Here is a 21,762-nt window from a genome sequence, read left to right as displayed (position 1 = left end):
ACTGTAAGTATCTGTCTGCCAAGGTACTACATGATTTTAGCCAGGGAAGAAATCATTGGAAGCTTGTGAACCAATCAGTTTAAAATGTTTTTGATTAAGAGGCTATGACAAACTGAAGTCACGACTTTCATTTAGCCAGTAGCTATTTACAAATGAAGGTGGAATCCCCCCAGAAACAGTTGATACATAAAAACTTCTAAGTTATACTAGGGGTTGCAAAGCCATCCATTTTTAGTTAGTATCATTCACAGTGGGTCAAGAGTTTTAGAAGAAACTGATCACTTTAACTTTCAATTTTAAACCTTCAAATTTAAAATTCTAAATTTAACCTAAATTAAAACCACTGGGCTAGATAGTAATTTCCATAAGAAACTATAGAGTAACTATTAATTTTTGTAATGTAATTCTGTATTTCTCTAAAAACATTACTATTTCTGGTTTGACTTCAGACATGAGGCTAATTCTACTAATATATACTAGAACACAGGAAGCTCCAAATACATATTGTAGAAATAAAAATACTATTTCTAACAACAAATGTAAGGAAGATGAATAGGAACTTCAGCATTATTTTTAATTACATTTTTATTCATTCATCTCTGTTCAGAGTTTGCTCTTGCTATGGTTTCCTCTGTTGTGGTACCATATGACAATGTAAATGGCATTAGTATGAATTGCCTTAATATAATGGAATCTGGCAAACTCAAAATTATATTCCCAGATATTTACCAGTCTATGGACTAATCTTATTGAGCACTCTTATCTTTTTATAATGTAAGATCTAATACGAATTATTTAGAAGCAATCCAGTTCTGAGTCTGACCCATAAATCTGAGTCTTTTCTCCTGAATGTCTAATGTAACCAGGGTTTGTGAAAATGTCTTAATGACAGTTCTGAACCTTGCTTTCATTACTTTATTTTTCCTGACTGTAGGGCAACATACGCAAGCCAGTCTGAGACAAAAACAGTGATGAAAAGGTACTTTAGACTTAGTGAAAAGTCACCATTATGCCCTCACCTGGAAGGCACTGTATTAGGTATATCTCTGTTGAACTCACCTATTTTTTTTTTTTACCTCTTATTTAGCTCAAAATTACTTTACAATAAAGACCCATTCATTTTCAGCTATGAAGTTAAAGCCCAAGAATTTTTTCTACCTGTCCTGCATTTAGAAAACATATACTATATCTAACATCTCATGAAGAACATCCAAGAAGCAAATTCTAAAAAGTACTTTTTATATTCTTTTCCCTGTAGTTTTCTAAGATTAAGACCTATAAAAAACAATAAAGAGGGTGAATGGATAGCAGATTACCACAGACTAAAAGCAACTGAAAACTCTGCTCAAATCCTTCCTTATCAATTCTTCTGCAATTCATTTACTCGTGTATTTCCCTCCTCTATCACAGTGCCAGTACAGTAATAGTTATTTGCAACATAACACATAGGATTCTATTCCTCAGACTGGACATTATATTAGTACTCTGCAAAGGTACAACAGGACAAGAGACCCCTGCTCCATACAACTTACCCTACTAAAGCAGAGTTACTGGAATGGTAAATCAGACACTAATAGAATAGATTATTACTATACTGATGCATAAGAAATTGATAAAGCTCCAGTGCAGGCTATTTATTAACAGCATTAACAATATTCCTATCTACTATTCCTTATCTACTGTTGTCTAGTGGCCAACCATTACCATTTCTTCCATGGAGCCAAAACAGTATTAAAATTAAAGAAAACTCATTTCACTGTAACCTAGTTTCCAGCTAACTTCATAAAAACAGGCATTTCCTTCTTTTTGTTTGGAAAAGCTTACCACTATGCAATATAAAGCTACAGAGGAGAAAGAGAGACAAACATTTTTTAAAAGTTGGAATTAATTTTTTTCCTTCCTGACATATAGCCTTATGCTCCTGGAAATGAGTGTTCAGTTTCTCTTGACTTTAATCAAGCAATTTGGCTGTAATTTAGGTGGCAAGTGACATTACAGGAAAAGTAAACAATTAAGTTATTGCCCTTGTAAAAATAACACTAATTATTTCTAGTTATCTCCCTTAGGAGAAGGATGGGGCTGTCAAGATCTGGTCTTGCACCCCCCTTTGGTTAACCTCTTCCCTGTCCTGGCAGTAAACCTGCTTAGTCAGGCTGTAAAATGAACTATACAGGATCCATTTTTCTTCAGGTTTAAGAGACAACAATAGAAGTTGTTAAAGCATTGAATTTTGTCCTAGGACTATGAGTCACTAATAAATAAAGGCAATGAAGAAAAAAGATTATATTTTAGTAATTGCATAATGCAGTACATCCTTATTGGTTTACTTCTGTGTAAACCAGTCTTACCTTTCTCCTGACGTCAATAAAAGTGTAAAACTTGGGGTTTTCAGTGTTATCAATGGAAGTGCTAATACTCTTAAGCAGACACCCATGTAAGTGACAATATCCTTTTCATAAGGTCAGCAAAACATTAGGCTCTTAGTCATTGCATGCCACTTACAAGGCCATTTTAGCTCTTGACAAAAATGGCATAAGGTAAAACACAATATTCCAAACTAGGTACTCCTGAGTTCTCAGTCAATATGTCAGTTCATACAGATTTAGATAAGGCTGGCCATTATCCAGAAATACCAATTTTAATACAAACTATCCAAAAACGGAAGACTTTAATCCAGAATCAGGCCTTGAAATTATTTGTTTTTAATGTGAAAAGTTCAAATAGATTTTTTATCCAATTTTTCAGATTACAAAAATAAGGAGTTTGATATAACCTTCTGAAAGACTTTGTCCTCAAATACAACTTATTACGTCGCAAAGATCCCTAGAGATACTCCATACTGAAACAAGAGGAACATAGTAAAATTATATTTGAGGGACACAAGTTGAACTCCAAAAACCTTGTAGAAAAAATAGTCCCAACTTTGATGGTTTTGCTTTCTCAGGAGTCTGTACTCTGAGAAGACTAATAATGGGGGGGTTACCTGTATTTCGTGAGGCTTTCCAGGCTTTAGTCACTCCATTCAGATGGAATACAGATGCCATTCCTGGCTGCCATCTTCACTTAGGGGCTCTCTCCCTTTCACATGATGAACATATCTGGATAGCAGGAAGCAGCAGCGCTCAGCTCACTGGCTACAAAAGCACCAAGAGAACACAATGGTTGAGAGCACACTAGCAGACTGTATTTTCACACTTTGTAAGTTTACACACATTGAATCTGAAGGGGCTTAACACTGTCAGTGGGAGATGTGTTGCCAGGCTCTGAAAACTTGGAAACAAAAGGACAAGGCTAAGCTCAAACAGAAGTAATGCAACTGTAACTGTGACCTAGAAAATGCTGGCTTTGAATTAGGCAGATTCTTGAATACAGTTTGGCTAGTTAGATCCCAGACTCCAAAGAACAAACCCATATCCCTCTCCCAAAATAAACTAATTTGACCCTGCTCTCTGCTTTGGTCTCACACTGTGCTTAGCTACTCTGGTTTCAATGAGCTTGGCTCATATTTCTGAAGTGCAGAGTTTGAGAGGCAAATACTTAACTTACTAAAATAAAGAGACAGTTGACTTCATGATCAATCAGTCACACCTCTGCAAAAATTTTCAGTAGGGGAGATGCATTCAGCTCATCCTGCCTCCAGAAGTTCCAAAAAATCCTGTCTCTCTGGACCAAAGGCAACAAGTTGGTCCAGGCAAAGCAGGATGGCCCGAGTCCTCCCACTGCCTGTCAAAGGACCCCCAGCAGCACACTGCCTGTTCTTCTGGTGTCTCCATACCCATCACCATTATCTCACAAGACCAGAGAGATAAATCAGTTTACAAGTCAGATGCACACAGAAAACACAAGTGCTTAAATAACAGCTATTAGAGCTACAGCTAGACCAGATAGGAAAGGAAACAATTACTTGTTCTATACTCCTTCATAAATTTATTTTCCACAGAGACAAAGCCAGAAACGATGATAGGTAATCACAAATATAACCACTCTGGAGAGCCTGCAGATACTAAGCAGATACTAAATCAGCACAGGGTACTGATTTAGTACATGGATGTGTTTATTTGATCTGCATTTATAGATTAGCCCTTAAAGACTGATGATTACCTTATTGTAACCTCACTTTAAACCCAAGATAAATGCTGACTTTGTTTTAGTGTTTGATAAGCCAAAGTTACTAATAATTCTACTCTGGCTCTACAAATTTGCTGTGGCTTGTGTGTTGTCTTGACACAAACCAGGCATGTCTGAAAGTAAATTACTGCCTCCAATACAGTTGGACATTTAAGTGTCCACCAAAGTGATGTATTCAGAGACATTGTCCTTGCTATTTCTGGTCCAAATCCCCCACTTGTGGTCCAGGTTTTGCTTAAGGGTGAAAATACACATGCATTTGATTTCCTATTTTTCTCCTCTGAAAGATTACATATCTAGGGTGGATGCAGACACGATGGAGGGAGGGAAGGTGTTTAATTTGAAAATTTTAGTATTTAAATACAATTAATTATCAAAAAAATGAAAAAATAAATGAATTACTGGAAGCATAAACTACATCCAGGAACAAAGAACAAGTAGCCCGAGCAAAAAAAAAAAAAGCAGACTGCAGTCTTAGTTCTTCTCTGCAACTGCACTCTGCTTCAGTTTTCCCCTCCTGAAAATTGAGGACACCTATTTACTAAACTCACCTAGTAACTCAGATTCTTTTTCTCTGGAAACAGTGAAACATACAAATCCCAATGTTTTGACTTCTTGGAGATATTCTGTGGTGAAAATGTATCTTCCTTTTAAAGATTTTGTCATATCTTCATTATATAGAGGACACGTACCAAAACCTTTCCAGCCTCAAATTACTATTTACAGAATAAATTACATTCTTAGCAGGAGAAAACTATGCTCACACTACGCAGAATGCACTGAGAACTGCGCCCTGGCCAAATAGGGGAAAAAGGAGATCTCTACCCATGGTGAAGTCTTGCACATATATCGCTGTGCTATGCTTGCTGGCCCACAATGGACATCTTGAACAGCACTGCTAAAAATGTAACAGGAGAGCCTTACAAAACAGTCTAGTGTATCTGACAGCTAATGTACAAGAAACAATACTGATTCTTGTTACAAGTAACAGTACAGGACACAGAAAGACTTACTTATAAGAAAAACAAACATCAGGAGGCAAAAGTAAAGGCACTAAGAAATAGGCTGGTATCCAGATGGATTTAAGGCAGGATTTGGCCAAGAAACCAGAAATCTCAATAGATCTTAGTTAGATCTATTTCTGAGAAATTTAATGATAGAACATCAAATTCAATCAAAGGAAAATATTTAGTTCTGGGTATAGCCTAAGTCAAAAATTTATGTGGATCCTCAAATTCTTCTCTTAGAAAATCAAATGAGAAAGCTGACAACTGACATCACTTTTGATGCAAGTTTATTGGCAACCACATCTTAAAACTGAAGTGGGTGCTGACTGAAATTTGTTAGCTTTACATTAGTTGTTCATAAACATTCCGAGTCAAAACTATACATGTATTCCATAAACTCTATGAAAGTTAAAGCACTGTAACAATAGATTAAAAATACAATCTGATACAGCAGGTTCCAAGGCAAGAAATGGGAAAAGAAATGGGGCAGGGAGGGGGAGCAGCACAGAATTTCCCCTAGGCTAGCCACTGCTTCTGTGGGATCTATTCTGATGTGAAAAAATTCAAGGATCATCATTTATGTTATTTTGTTACTGTAACTAGAATAAGTGCACCCTGCTCAGCTACTGTTTAAGAAACCCTGAGCTGAAACAGATTTTTCTGGCCCTCATTCCATCTTCTCCTGTATTTGGTACAAATATACACCCTTTGGGCAACTTTTTGTAGCTGGTATCATTCATGCATTACTTACTCTTAATTATATCCACATTTACATGTTTCACTGTCCAAATAAATATAATATAGCCAAGATCTATAAAAAGCGCTAATCAAGAGAATTTTGTTCAAAAGGAGATGTAGAGTGTTTCCTTAGTGATGCTGAAGAGGTTGTCGAATTAACACATGAGAAAGGCCTGTATATAGCAGTATCTTAACGCTACCACCTCAGGGGAGATTATGAGAAAAGATGCAGATGCTTTGACAATGCTCAAGTCATCCGTGGTCAGCCTTAAAAACCTCCATTGTGACAGCATAGCAGATTGGCATTTCTTTTTACTCAGGGCCTAAAATGGACATTGCATTTAAGGAACATCCAGGGGAAGAAGGAAAATATTGCCCAGGCTGTAAATGCATGAGTCTGGAATTTTGTTTGAAATGGAGGCAATAAATAAATTATATATGCTTTGGCACCTTGCCAGAAAGCATGCATGCATTAATGAGCTAATGCATAATTTCTTTCAAAACAGTCTACAATTCCAATTATTTTCTATTTGCCTTGGTAATGTGTAACCAAACATTAACAGAAGAGCATAGATTAAATGTAATCCTATTAAAAGGAAATAGCCACTGGTTAATAGGACGGAATACAGGGGAATACCATATAAAGGAGCCTCCAAGAAAACCTAGATTTTTATTTTCTGCCAGTGCTGATAGTACATCTTTTCCTGTATGTTTTAGCAGGTCTGCAACCTACTATGGTAACTTCTGGAAGATCCACAAGTGCCTCTCTGTCTCATAATAAGGTTTGTTAGCACTGACGCATCTTTTCCCATACTGGTTACTACAGCTCTTTACTTCAGCTTCTAATTTGACTTCCTACTGCCTAAGGCACTGATTTACTCTTTTCTACCATTTCAGATATCCTGGACACCTAAGTTTCAGATAAGAGGTGGCATTCCTCCCCCACAGCACAGCTATCTGCTACGATGACGCTGTTGTAACCCTTTAGTCATTCCCCAGAGGAACAAAAAACAAATCCAAAACCTGAAGTGTTACTGCAATTCAATCGTTGGCAGATAAAAGATTTAAAGCATGCATCCAGCTTTCAGCATCATAATACACACAGTGCAAATTAACTAATTCAAAAGCTAGGATATTTGAAAATATCAAACAAATAGTGGCCAAAAACATTATTCTGCCCCCACAGTACACAGAGACCTCTTCCAATGCTCCCTAGCACCTGTTCCATTATGTTTGTGCTCCAAAGTACAGAGGTATCAGAGTACTTCAAAGACATCGCAGTTACCTTTTGCTTAAACAAACCAATCATTGTCTATGTTTGTACCTGAAAATGACCTGTAATGTACCTGAAAAAATTAAAACAAAAACAAGAAATTAGCTACACAGATAGAATATTTTCTTAAGACTAAGGCAAAATTGTAAGCAGCTGAAAAACACATCTTACAAATGGAAAACATCAGAAAGCCCTAACAGCCAGATCCCTTTCTATGGCTTTTTCACTACTTTCTTAGCACGTCAGCCTCAGCTGATTCATAGGCCTTCATTCCTGCCAATAAAACCATTGCATTTCACTGAGGAGAAAGCCAGCTTGAGTCATTTTTCAACTATACTCAATGTATGCTTTCACTCCACTATTAGTGCTGTCTTTAAAGCAGCCCAGTATGACTCACAGCCTTTTCTTCACCTGCTCATTTTCTTAAAGAGGAATTAAAGTTGGCTTTGCCCACTGTGCACTTGTAAATGACAGTAGAGATGAAAAGCTGAGTGCTATATCGTTTATTTTTCAATGAAAATATTAAATGCATTTCAGAAGCCAGCTGATGGCACGATTTGCCATTGACAAGCACTATGGACACCTGGAGTCTCGGAGAGCTGGGACAAGGCAGTCACTCTGTGCAAGTCACTGCTCAAGATAAGAACAGAATGTGGGTTTGTAATAGATCATAGCATCTTCCCATCCTCCCTTCTTAGAGCCAGCAGAGCAGACAGCACACCAAATTCCGAGGTAACACATGGATATAAATTGCACACTGGCAAATGAGTATGTGCAAGATTAAATGATGGACAGACAGGCAGAAAACATACTTGCTCTGTCTGTACTAGGTAATCTCTGGCTCCACGCTTGTCCTTGTAAGCTATTTAAAAGAGCACGTGTGTGAATCATACTGTCCTGGTAGCTTTGAAGACAACATGAAGATAGAGATTTCTAGCTTGAAATTCTTGTATTTAGACTGGTCAAAACTGGTAGTTCCCTCTTGCCTAACACAAAATATGCTTTCAATAGTTATTTCTTTGTAAGTCATTCACTATTGCAAGGCAGATCACCTGCACACTCAGACCTGTGGGAGTGACTGGTTGAGAGCTGCAAGGATTATTGGAAACCCATGATGTGATGGTTTACTCCAGCAAAATCCTATTGCTGATCACACCCCCAAGAACTGATCATAACCTGCACTTTACAGCAGGGTAATAGAATTAATCCTTTTCTTTGATACTGAAGTCTTCTGCAGTCTTTGTTTTAAAAACAAAGTTAGCAGTTCCGTAAGTAAATTAAAGAGAAAGCATTCCTAGATGTCAGAATAAATTAGAATATTAATGCACCTTAAAAGGTGATTAGCTGTTGCTAGTCTCATTGCCTTAATATCATCCCTCTTTCAAAATGCATACATGGCAGCCTTGCTGAAACAGCTAGACTCAAAAAACGTCACAATTTTGTATGTGTCAAGGTGGCTGGCAAACAGATAACCCAGTTTAGACTGACTGTCACAAGCATTAAACTTTCATTATGACTTTTCTTCCTCAAAAACTATTTTGAAATGAGCAGACATTAGGAAGCAATTTAATTGTAAAAGATAGCAGGCTATTGCTAATGACCAGAGCTGTTAATTCAAGCACTGCAGCACAGACACCAAGCACTTTTTGTGCCAGAAGCTGCTTCCCCCAGTGAGTCATACTTAGTGACGCCACCAACCAATTTACCTAAAAAACCCTCCAAGGAACTTGGACAGGAATGGTTCTTTTTCAGCCTGTGTGAATCACATGTAGCTGGGACAGTAGATGGGGAATTTACTCTTGTCATCATCGATGAAAGAACTATATGTGAAAGCAAGTGCTGCAACTTAAACATTCATTTGTGTCACACAAGGCTGTAGTGAGCTGGCTGCAGCAGATAAACTGGCACCCAAATTGCCTTCAGCCAGCAACACCACTAAATTATGGAATGTATTTAGGCAGGTAAGGTCAACTAGAGGACCGTAATCACTTTTCTTTATAGACAATTACAGTAATAAGCAAATAGGATGACTCATTCTTCAACATAAATAGTAGCAAGCATTCCCAAAGCCCAATTCTGAACAACTTCAAACTCAGGACTGGAAGTTGCCTAGCCTCTCAGAAAAGAAACTCAATAGCTTCTACAACTGGGCTCTAATATCTTAGCTCCAGGTTCACTGGTGCCAGAGGGAGGCATTCCCAGCCTGTCTGCAGCAGTGCTTGCAGTTTTGGGGCTGGAGACCAAGTTGTATGCAAGGGCCTAATACATGCCAGCCTAATACATACCAGCTTCTATTACTTTTATACTTTTTTTACATACAGCTTCTATTACTTTTATCATATATCATATATATGTTTGCTTGAAAGATTACTTGAAAGATTTGAAGGTAACCAACACTATTCCCTCCATTTCTTCACATTGTCAATAAGATGAGTTTGTGGCTTTGGTTGCCCTATGTTTTTGTCCATTAGCTTTGGAAGGGATTTCATGACCATATAATTTTTATTTGTCATTTGAGAAATATTAACATGAGTTCATCCGGTTAAACTGATACATGCTGATTGTAGCCCTTTTATCATGCTTCCTTTGCCTTTATTTCTACTCTGATTTCATGAAGTTTTTTTTGTGGGAGGCCAATATTATGCATACTTCTTTAAATAAATGTGAATCAATGCAAAGCGCCATTATATTGCTTCTGCCTCAAAATCTATTTTCCAGACATCACATGATATCATCTAAGACATGAGTCATATAGATATTGTAAGGTTTTTAAAACAATGTTGTAGTAAGACAGCGGAGACTTCATTTTCAGCTGCTGCTTCTAAATCTATGCTTATAAAGTGAGACATTTGTGTATGCAAATAAGCATGCATTCTTGCAAACTGGATATTCTGTAAAAGACTACTACAGTATTTTCCTTGCAAGCACAATCCACAGTTTTAAATCATTAGAGAATAGTTGAAAATCTGTCTCTATAAAGTCTACACTGACCCCCTTACAAGGAAAAGGACTAATGTTTTTTCAATATGAAACTCCAAAATCGTATAAAACTGTTTAACATAAGCTGGAACGGTTCACACATGGTCATCTCCCGGTCACATCTAGGCCTCTCCTCAAGGCACAGCTTACAAAGTTGGATCTTGTTTCTCAGGGCCTTCAGGAACGAAGATGCTACACAGTTCACATAAAAAAAATACGCAACACTGCTTCCTATCATTACTGCGGTCTTCTAAGACAGAATGACTTGACTTGTCTTCCAGCAGTGAAGGGTCTTCCAGCATCCAACTGTTTTTTGTTGGAAGACTTCACATAACACCCACTGGTTTCAGACCTGAAACTTTTTCTAGACATGTTCTATAGACCCAGTTTGTTTTCCTGCCCATTTTTCTGTACATCTGCCTATGACCATAAACTATGCCACTTGACCAAGATAGAGTTTCACAAACAAAGTTAGCATGAGATTTTTTTTATTTTTATTTTTTAAAGTTTGATTGATTTTAATGGGAGCTAACCTGGTTCCTGCCCTTGATAATGCCATGCTAGTGGGAGCTTTGTCTTGGCTTCAAGATGGATCAGTTCTACATGAAGAAGCTTCCTGCTTCTTATAATTGGTTGCAGACCAAATGGGGTATAAGGATTTTTCCTTAGATAATTACAAGTAAAATAAGTGCATTTGGGAGTTACTGTCTTAGACTATACAGCACCTTACTGGAACTTAGAGCAGTACTTTTCATTCTGACATGTTCAGTTACACAGCAGATTAACGTGGTGTGGATGACCCACCTCTCAAAAGCACATTATTTTCTCCTAAAGCTGGAAGAGAGGATACGCTTTCAAGCTGTCAGACCATTGAAAATTCTTGCACAAACATATACTTCATCCTGTGGATACCGGTCTTTTCTGTATGTTCTCTTAGAAGTCTGCCTGCTGATCTAGCCATGGAAGCCCCCAGCTGGAACCCAGAGCATATACTTTTCCTGTTATCCTCAGATAGTGAAACCCCCTCTCAGATCCACTGCATACACATAGCAGGCAATAAGAAAGCAATCGCTTTTCGTTATCTCCATTACACAGATAATGCTTTTAATACACACTAATATGCTTATGCTTTAAGCTCATTTTTGTTTTTATCACTGTAGAACACCCCACATGCTTCATATTGTTTTTTTAAGGACACCTTCAAATACAAGCACTTATAAGCAAAGCTTGCTTTCCAGCATTTTTGGAAGCTCAGCAGGAACACATGGAGAGATTTTGCTTCTTGAAGGTCAAATCACTACAAGAATTTTAGGCAACTCTGTTTTCCTGCTACCTCAGGTAGATAGCATCTTGGGGAAAGAATTCTGTGAAGAAACAGGATTACAAGAGGAACACCCAAAGAGGTTGGTCCATGCATTCTCACTGATGCTACTTTTACTACCTTACTCCAAACCATTCCCCATGCCAAAATACATTTAAGAAAACCAGTTTTGTTAATCTGACAGCATATACATGAAAACTATCTTTTGCCTTGTGCCACAGGCAAAAAACACGTCCGTTTTGCTGCTGAGCAGTCACCTTTGCATTTGTTAAATTACCTGCAGCTTCAGCAGGATATAGACAGTAAATTATTTTCTTGTCCTTGTTTGTCTTATCTGTAATGCAGGAAATAGCTGTAAAGAGAAAGGGTGTCCAGACAATATTTTTGTTCCTGTGCCTCTAATTTGAATAAAGTACACTCAATTTCCCAACATTTCCAACCACTGTACATCATTTTAATTACCTTTTCAGGTACTATATTTTAACTAAATACCACATTTTAAACATTAAAGCTGTTTGTGTCATTTATGTGCTTAAGAGTCCTGTAAGCGGTTTCCTAAAACTTTTTTCTATACTATAGACTGAAACACGGTGATTACTGGGTAGGAAGATGTCCCACTGCACATTTGGAAGAAATTGCTAGCATAAAGACAAGGCTTAGTAACAATGGTATTCATTTTCAGAGAGGGGCTGTAGAAGAAAAGTAAAGAGGCAGAGAGGGAGAAATGAAGTGAGCCTGCTTTCAGTTGATGGCTGGATGCTAGAAAACCAAACAAGAGATGAGATCACAAAACTAGGAAGAAATATGAACTGTTAAGAAAGGAGTCTACATAAATACTAAATCTTGTTTGACAGACTTAGTGAAATTTATTTAAGGGCTAATGCAGAGAACACAGGAAGGAAAAGCAGGAAATAACATAATCCACATTGGTGAAGAGGCACCTGCTGTCTTGGAGCCTAGTAGACTTGTAAATGAAGGAAGTAACAGTAACAATACTGAGCAAATAACACTAAAAAGCGAAAGAGGAGTTGTAAGAAGAGCATGGAGAGGCTCATCAGATCTGTATCACAACAGTCCTGAGCTTTCATATCATGACTCTGAAGAAAACAGCCATCAAATTTATACTGTATATTAATCTCTGTGGCCTTGAAGGGTTAAGTTGTCGTACCTGCTATTGAGGAAGACATGCATCTTAAATTAGGATCAAGAACAGATTGCCAGCATGTTTCTCTACTATTGTCAGTGCCCTAGAAGAGCCACTTAAATATTGCAGTCAAGTTTCTTCAGGCCTTTACTCATCAGCACAGAAAGGCCAAGGACTGTTACTGCTGCAGCACATCTGAAGAGAATTATTTCCACCCAGAGCTGAGAGGAAAGTGACCTGCTTTGCTGTTAGCCAGCTGGCATCTGAGCAGAGCTTCCTTTTTGATTGTCCTTGGTTAAGACCTTATATCTACTTCTACTGAAGTTAAGATCAAACTACAAAATTAGGAAGGGCTGATGGATAAGTTCAAATTAATTTGAGGCCAAAGAACAGGATACTATTTTGCTATAAGTACATGGTGCAGATTTTGAGTATTGCCCATCTAAAATGTTATTTCCACATTCTGCTTTCCCATCTCCAGAATATTGCTTTATCGTGTCTGGATTCTCCACATCTGAAGCTGTTCACAAAAAAGGGTCCAGCCATGGAGTCAGCTCTCCTTGATGATCCTCAACATCATGAGGGGCTCAAATCAAAAGGCTCCACTGTGACATCCATGAAGCCAATTCCATTTTCATACTCATGGGTGCAGAATTCCCATTGGAGAAGGGTGTAGCTTTCCTCTTCAAATAAGTGTTACTTCCACTTATTAGCTGCAAAACAACAAAACCAGTACCTTTTAGTTCACATTAAGCCCCTACCTTGTATTATGCAGAGTCTGGTGCCTTTACTCTGAGTACATAAAAAGCCAGAATGAAGCTTCCCTTGAAATCCTACCCCTGTGCTTGCAACAAGCCAAACTGTGTGTATGATGAACAGCGCTTTCTGTAAAATATCAGATTTTAGTGCCTCCTTGAAAATTAGGCCAGTGTACTAAACAGCTGGTATAACAGGAAGTAAATAAGCATGGCCAAGCAATAATTAGTCTACCCAAGGCAGCACATGTAGGTTTTACTTGCACAATTTAAGCTTCCTTCTTCAGTTTGCAGCTCCTAAATACAAGTTACATCCCTGTGAGATGTGCCTTCAGGGGGTATGTCTCTGAATTAAGCGGGCCTGTACATCAGATGATGTCAGCTGTTACTGACAAACCTGAACATGAAGTTAGTCAGGTACCGATCTCCCACAGCAGAGTTATGGCATGATCTGGCAGTATAGGTTGAAGAGATTAGCGGGAAAAAAAGACAGCAAATGCAAAACATTGCCAGAAAGCTCTGTACTTACTGAGGGCCTGACTTGCAATAAGGATCGACTAAATTTAGTGACAGTATTTCTCATGAATTTTCATTTCTTCTGATTTCATCTGCATTAAGGTCCTGATCCTGTTCCTAGATTCTGTGTGAACTGGAAACAGATAAAGTTGCGTGATAGCCTAATACATGATCTGCCAGTTGAATGATTTTTTTTTTTTCCAATAGCTAATGCACAGCAGTTTGTTTTGGCTGAATCCCTAAGATGTTTCAAAAGCCCAATTATATCTTCTAAGGTCAGTAAGCACTTATTTTTAAGAGCACATGATTCAGTGTATGCTTCAGTTCAATGTCCCTTGTAATGTTTGATGTTTGTTATAAAAATTGTTAATGATTCACTTGCATGTATTTCTCATTTGTTTGAAAGGGAATCATTTAAAGTGGCTATTTTAAGGGTCATTAAGTGGAACATCTTAAGTGTGAACACTTGAATGATAAATGGAAGCATTTAATAATTGTACTCTGCTATTTTACTGTGTCTCAGTTGCATAAAATCAGATCAATATCCTCCAACTTTTTTCTAAAAGACAGCACTGAAACTAAGTAATGAAATGCAGCAGTAATTGACTAGCTAACACAGGTGACGTTTTAAGGAGAATATACTTGAAAGCACAATTCTAGCATACTTACAGTGCTGGAAGTCCACTAAAACTATGTGGGAAGAAGAATACAAAAGGAAAGACTCTTCCACACTCAGGCCACAGTTTCACAACAGAAATCCAACTGCTGTCAAAATATAGCCTTGCAAGACTTCAGGCAAGACACTGATCTCATCCTCATGAGCAATAAAACTATGCATTATATCAATATGCACACCAGACCAACTCAGGAATTGCTACTGCTGTTCATGGGGCCCATGCATGGTGACTTAAGGACCTTATAACAGTAAGCCTGAGTAATAATCACAGCTTCATGTTAGAAGCCATTATCAGCTGTGTAGAGGCTTGAAGGCTTCAACTATATTTTAAATTTTTTTATTTTTATTTTTATTAAGTTTGTCTTATCAACTGGGTCTGAACAACTATTTTTAAGCGTGAGTTACTGGATAGATTAATCTTTTCTCTGTGGGTTCTGATGAGTTTAACAGACCTATTTTTCCCTCCTATGAAACATTTGCCAAACTATTTTGAATGACAGTAATTTTTTATAAGTGCTGACAGTTGCAGACAATGTAAGAACAAACAATTCACCATCTCATTGTTTCCAACTGTTTACCTACTTCTACCAGTATCTAGTAGTATCCCATATAAGGGTTAAACCTTCATTCTCAGACCTGAGACTTGGCTGCTAAGTATAGGCTTGAGCCTAATCCAAGCTCTTTCTTCAAAAATGTTAGTTTATACAGCTGACTGTGCTAAGTGGGGATGGAAAGTTGTTATTGCTGAAGAAGTTCCTTACTATTTTAAAGCAACCTTACCAGCTATTTCTTTGTCACATGGCTGGTCATAGCTAAAAATACAAGTTTTTTTTCTTATTTTTGCTTTATCTCCAAAGAGGTAGGGGAGAACAGCGAAATACTTAGGTGTTTTCACAGCTGACATTCTTTATATCCATCCACACATTTATCTAGGAACAAGGTTGAGTGAAGAAACATGGGCAAAAATAATCCATGAAGTTTAAGTTGAAGATAAAACCAACTCCTAGCTTGTTAGTAAAGGTCTGCTGTAACACCGAAGAGATCATGTCCCCCTAGAAAGGGGACACACACCCACATCACCTGGTGCAGCAGTCCTATGGCTGCTGCTTCCCTTCTCCTCCACTAGGATGCAACTTGATCTGGCCTCACCAGTCCTTTACAGCACGACTCATCTCCAGTCATAAATACTCAGCTCTTCAGTCACACCGGTTATACCTCTCATGGATTTAAGATGCAAAGGAAGCAAAGCTAAGTTTTGCTGCCAGATCAGGATTTCATACTCTGCAAATATTTGGAAACACTTCCACTCATTTTCTTCTGTTCTATTCCAAGAACTGACGAAGGTGATGTAAATAGCTACCTTGCTGCACATTAAGTGATGCCAACAAAAGAACAAGGAAGTTCTGGTCAATATTAATCAACACTATTATTACGACTTCCTCAAGTGGGACCAGCTTCTGTAAAGAGCTACAGCTCTGTGTAGCTGACTGTTGGCCTGGGTCTCATTGCAGAACTGAACTGAATCTCCAGTTTTTCAAACAAGGCGCTTCCAGATGAGGCAGTTTGATCTTGTGCTCTTCGATTTAGTGTTTTTGTCCATGAGAGGCTCCCCTACCTTTGAAGGATGTACTGCTTCAGTTTCTTCTTGGTGACAGTGACTATTTCCCTGTGCACTAAGGAAGGACAATGCATACACAAAGCTGGGAGAACTGAAAAAAAGTTCAGTGATTTCTGCATCATTTTTGGTAGCATTGGGACTACAGGTATGTAACTGTAACCCAAATGTGGGCTTATTTTTCTGTTAGAAAACATTCGTCCTCTATTTTACCACTAACAACATTTCACTGCTGATAATCTGTTTCAAGTTCAGCTTCCTCTTTACTTCCATAATTTTAAAACAAAGATGGAAAGAGTAAGAACAGGTACAAGTTATTCTAGTTAAAATTTTTTAAGAGATCTTTTAATCTTAAAATCTTTCCCCCATCTTATCCCCCCAGAATATTTCCTTATGCTAATTACTTTTGTTCAATTGGCCTTCTTGGAAGCAAATAAATCTTGTGAAGATTAATGAATGATTGATACTGTTACAGTCCAGAGCAAAATGATGAGATAGCTTATTTTACCAAGTGCTTGTGAATGGATGGACCAGCAGAACTGTTATATTCACTTCAGTGCATAAAGGTGTTATTGGAACACACACATTTCCAAAGACAAACTCAAAGTTAGTTCTCTATAATTCAGGAATTTTAAGCCAAGAAAGTAATGATTACATGAGCCAAGAAAATAATGATTACAACTAATGAACACTTAGAGATGCTAAAGTTTTCAAATATTATTCATGAGAATGCAGAACACATCAGCAACTTATACCTGGCACAGGATTCAGAACATGCTAGATGTCAGGAAAGCAGTCTGACTAGCTTCATTGTGCCAGAAAATCTCAGTATTTTCCAGCAAAATTATCACTAATACACTTACCAGTTTTGATGCAGTTGAAGAAAATTTTCTCCAACAGATCTTTACTGATGCCCTTTCTCTAACAAGTATTCGTCTCGTTACACTGGTAATGCTTATGAATAAACCAAGTTTCTTATCTCCTTAGTTCAGCACATTTTAGATGGAGCCCTTTGTAGAATATAATTTGTTTATATAGAAACTAAGAATATGGAATGTTGGTTTCAGAAGTATCCTCAGGAGTTATCCAGGTCCACTGTTCCTTGCAGTCTTGCAAGGACTTCTGCAAGGATAGTGTATTTATTATTCCATTCACAGTAAAAATTCCATTGATTATGAAATTGTATAGCCTGTATTTAACAAGCAATGAACAACTTCTAACTGGTCATGGAAGATCCAAACTAAGACTGAATGATAGGTAAGAGAAGCTGTGTCTTTATCCTCTCTAAAACAAGATTGTTTCTACACAAGGTACAAAAGATTGTACCACAGGTCTTCAACGATGAATTAAAAGTTATCTAATGATAATTGTTTTCACAGCTCTAGATTTAAGTAAAGGACACTGATTAGTCCTATGAAACTTGCTTTGGGCAGTCAGGTGTTGTTTCTTCAAATGTAAGAGTTGCCTGAACTACTTTACCCACTATGTCTCCAGGATATCAGCATTCTTTTGAAGCCATTAAGACGAACTTGCTATTTTTAGCTGTTCAGAAAGTATATTCTGCCAGAATTACCTTAACATTCAAGCAGCAAGCAGTTAAAGGAGCTGAAACTGCATTTGTTAAAACATAAAACCTGACAGTTCAAATGTCAGTTGGTTATAGTGACAAGCTGATGATTTTGACAAGTCCTCTCAATCTCTCATACAATTTTTGCTTTCAGAGTGGAAATGTGTAATACATAGATCCAGAAATAACACCAGCTAAAAAGGGGCCAAATGAGACAAGTTTCCAGTCCAAAAGCAGCTTTGAAATGAACAATGAATGATTAAATAAACGAACCAAAAATGAGAATAGAGTCACTAGTGTACAAGGAATGTAAACATGAATGTATTTTTAAACTTTTTTCCATCCCCAAAATGGTGCAACACCTTAAATAAGACAAATGTTTGCTCTGGAACAGAAAGACAGATGTTTGTAATCACCATCTTGGTTTGATTTTTTCCCTCTTCAATTGATATACAAATGTATGCACTTTGACAAAGTTTTATGTTAGTGTAATCTGCTCAGTAAACCACTAATTACCAATTAGTACCTGATTTTGGGAGTTACAATATACTGCTAGGTATACACATGGATACACACTTCCATTTCGTATGGAAAAAATACTCAAGCTCCCACCTCATGAAGACGTGACTAATTAACCTCAGAATTGCACCCAAGTATAACGCAGCAATTGAAAAATGCATTCTCAACTCCATTGACAGATATTTCACTACTGAGGCTAAAGGAAGAGCTAGGTCATTCAAATCTTTTAGATTGTCACATATTTAGATCAAAGACTCCTTTTTTGTGTGTGTGTGTGGTTGGGAACCCAACAAGTCTACAATTTCATTTGAGGCTTTTGGATATGAAACTAATATAAAAATATTGCTACTTAGCAAAAATATAGCTACTTAGCAACTTTGTAAAAAAGTTGCTGAAAAGATGTTTAGTCCTGGGCAACAGTCTTCCTGTTTGCATAGAGCAGAGATAATATTCACACCTTGGTATATAGTGCAAGTTAAAGGCAGCAATTTTAAGTGCTATAAATTTAAATATTCTGATTCTTGTTAGCCATTAGGGGAAACCAGAAAAATCTTTTGAAGTTAAGTTTCAAAAGGCAAAATGTTCCCCTGGAAAGCCTCTTCAAAACTTGTTCCACATTTTCAAAATACCGTTCCTTCCACCTCCGGAAGCATCACTGCAACTGCATATTCCAGTCACTAAAATGCATGATCACCCTGAAGAGATGTATATCCATATTGACTTTTAATTGAAGAAATATAGCAATTAGATCACATTGCTATCCAATCCACTTACCTCCTCTACATATACAAATGCACTCTAATACTTAGTTAAATGTCATTATTTCCCTGTAAGCTACAGATTTCATACATCTCAAGTAAATGCATTTTGTGTCCAAATTTCATAGTGATTTTTATGGTTTTAACATCCCCTCTTGCTACCCTAACAACCCACCTACAAAAGCTGTAAGTGGGAAAAAAATAACAGCTGTATTGGGTCAGATCAAAGGTCCAGTGAGCCCAACAGCCTGGAAAGAGTGTAACAGGGCTGCATGTAAAGAGATCACTAAAGAATATTCTCCAACATCAACTTGCAATTTTTCCTGAGGCCTTTTAACTCTGTTAATAAAACATCCTGCCTTTTGACAGCTTACCATCTATTCCTATTTGCCTTACCAATCAAGCCAACTGTTTCCAGCATCTATATAGGGCATCCATACACCCTAATTGGGTTTTTCATGCTATTGTCTTAGAAATACTGCCAACTTAAACTGTTCCTATTCTCAGCTGTCTCCCTATTGATCCTTCTACTCTGCCAGCAAAGCTGATGTGCCAAACGCATGATGAAAGAGATCGGGGAACTGATCCATCTTGAAATAATGCTACAAATAAATGCTTGAGTGATGTTAGATAGCCATAGTTTGTTCCAAAGGACTCTTCACTGCTATCCACAGGTGGTGACAACTAGCAGGTGTTCAAAGGTGAAACACTTCTCGAGAGCAAGGATGAAGAGCAAGTCAGTAGCTCTGTCTGCACTGAGCCAATATAGCACATAGGATTAGAGCTCAGGAATTCTGAGATAAAAAGAATAGTAAAAATCCCATACTTAGTAACCAAAGTAGAGGTAAAAAGAGTAACAGAAATGTTCAGAAATAGCATCAAGAATACAGTTAATTATAACAGCAAAGTCAATAAAATACCTTGGACAAATGGAAATAGCATAGTAAGAAATACTGACCCCTCCCAATACATTTTCAAAAATAGCACATCCTCAGCAGAATAAAGGAAATCACCATGAGTTTTCTTAAACATTTTGAACACATCTGCAGGCAAAGGATTAATTTCACATTTAGCAACTAAAAGCGTCCTTTCCTTTGTTCCAGCTGCTGAGCTTTATGGTTTGAAATCCATCTGAAGAAGCCCTGAGAAGCACACACTACTACGGTGAATGCTCAAAAAGCCTTGAAACAAGAGTAATTCCATAAGCACCGTATGTAAAACACCAAAGGAAGGGCAGAATTAGTATGGTCACTGAAACAGTCTTTCCCAGGAAAGTCAGTAACATTAAGCCATTTGCAACCACCCCAGGACTTCAGGACTTCAACAAATTAAATGTTCTGCAATTGATTCTTATGCACCAAAGATTTGACTCGTTCAAAGTCTGTCATTTTCTTTTAAATTGTATCTCTTGTAGGTCAGCTTGAATAAAGATTAACACCAAGCTCAGTAAATCACATGCTTCTAGTAGTTGTGTCTGCAGCTAGTGACTTCTGTACCTCAAACACAGACAGAGGCTTCCTTCTCCTGTCTGCTAGCTAAGCAATTACACTGTGAAAGTAAAGTACTGACACATGCAGACACAAGAACTGCCTGTGGAAGCAGTCCATAAGATAAATCACTTATACTTGTGCATGTCACCTACATTACAACTGAATGAAAAAAAAAAAGCCTCAACATTTTGTGCTGTCAAATATTTATATACAACTTTCAACACCACTAATACAAGAACTGAAAACTTTATTCACTAATGCATTCTGATTTTGAACAAGCTCTCAAAGACCAAGAGAGAGCCTATATGAGTTTAAAGTTATCAACTTGTGTCTATGTTTAAAACTAGCTGGTCAAACAGCATAAGTAGGCTTGCTCTTTGTAATAAAGGGAGCAACCTCACAGAAATATGTGCTAGAAAACCCAAGGATGAAAAACTTCCCTTATTCCTTTTCTTCACCTTGTCCTTCAGCCAAGTACAAGTAGAGCATACATTTTTTAAAAAGCTAAATCAGGAAGTTTTTGAAAAGGTAACTGTGAGATACTCTCCCCTGCTGGCTAAGGCTCCCTGGCATCGACAAAAAGGGCAGAGAACTGCAGAAAAATGAAGGCAAGGTGACTACCACGGGTCAGATAAGTTCAAATCTTGCCCTTTCATTCTCTCCATTTGCAGAAACTGTTTCATGAAGGCAGCATTAGTGCACCACAAGATCACTACATGTAAATAGCCTCCTTGAAAAGGAAAAATTGCAAGAATAGCAGGAACCAGCCTTGAGCAAAATGGGATTTTCATATCTGGGTATCAAAGTTACACATCAAACTACTGCCTCGGCATACCTGATGCTCTGGAGGGGCACGGTGCGATGGGTGCCTGGCCCGGCCGGGCTGACGGTGCGCCCGGCCTGAGGGGGCAGAGCAGCCCCACAGCTTCCCCACAGCTTCGGGCCGGGGGAGAAGTCTCCTCGCTAGATGGATCCACAGCTAGTAGAGAGACCCGAGGGCAAGGAAGAAAATCGGCCCGCAGGTGAGGGCTTAAAGGAACGGTACAGGGGGCAGTACACAGCTGAACTAGCGACCCCCGCTGCCACCTCACAGCTCAGGGGGGAGCTGGTGGTCCACGGCTAGCGCTTAAATGAATACCAATGGTAGAGGGCGGGTATAGCTCCCAGATGAGGCCACTCGGGGCCGTTAAGTCACTGACAGCCACCTCTCCAGCGGTGGCCACAGGCACCGGCTGCCCCAGGGCCGGCTGCCCCAGGGCCGGCTGTTGGGGACAAA

At 38.2% G+C, this 21,762-nt stretch overlaps 1 protein-coding gene and 2 long non-coding RNA genes across 6 annotated transcripts in view; 1 reads left to right on the top strand and 2 right to left on the bottom strand.

Annotated features, from left to right (window-relative positions):
• The window catches only part of LOC308176742, a 56,453-nt gene that overhangs the window by 24,818 nt on the left and 9,873 nt on the right, over nt 1–21,762 (bottom strand). The window contains exon 2 of the long non-coding RNA XR_013938561.1: nt 2,984–3,134. This is a non-coding gene — a long non-coding RNA (uncharacterized lncRNA). The remainder of the gene's footprint in view (nt 1–2,983; nt 3,135–21,762) is intronic.
• On the bottom strand, nt 8,784–21,460 carry LOC308176740. The gene is made up of 3 exons (XR_013938559.1): nt 21,322–21,460; nt 9,478–13,303; nt 8,784–9,437 (listed from the first exon to the last, which is right to left on the bottom strand). It is a non-coding gene; the product is annotated as an uncharacterized lncRNA (long non-coding RNA).
• Nucleotides 21,348–21,762, top strand: part of LOC308176737 (uncharacterized protein) — a gene marked incomplete at its 5' end in the record, with an annotated part of 40,418 nt that continues 40,003 nt past the window's right edge. For 3 of the 4 annotated variants that reach the window (XM_080552873.1, XM_080552869.1, XM_080552872.1), the window contains one exon: nt 21,348–21,508. In XM_080552873.1, coding sequence (XP_080408999.1) covers nt 21,348–21,508 — 161 coding nt within the window. The remainder of the gene's footprint in view (nt 21,509–21,762) is intronic. The other variant, XM_080552870.1, reaches the window with a different exon arrangement.

This window comes from Anser brachyrhynchus (assembly GCF_964034855.1).
Source record: "Anser brachyrhynchus genome assembly, chromosome: 12".
Lineage (NCBI taxonomy): Eukaryota > Metazoa > Chordata > Aves > Anseriformes > Anatidae > Anser > Anser brachyrhynchus.
This window is presented reverse-complemented; position numbering and strand designations above follow the sequence as displayed.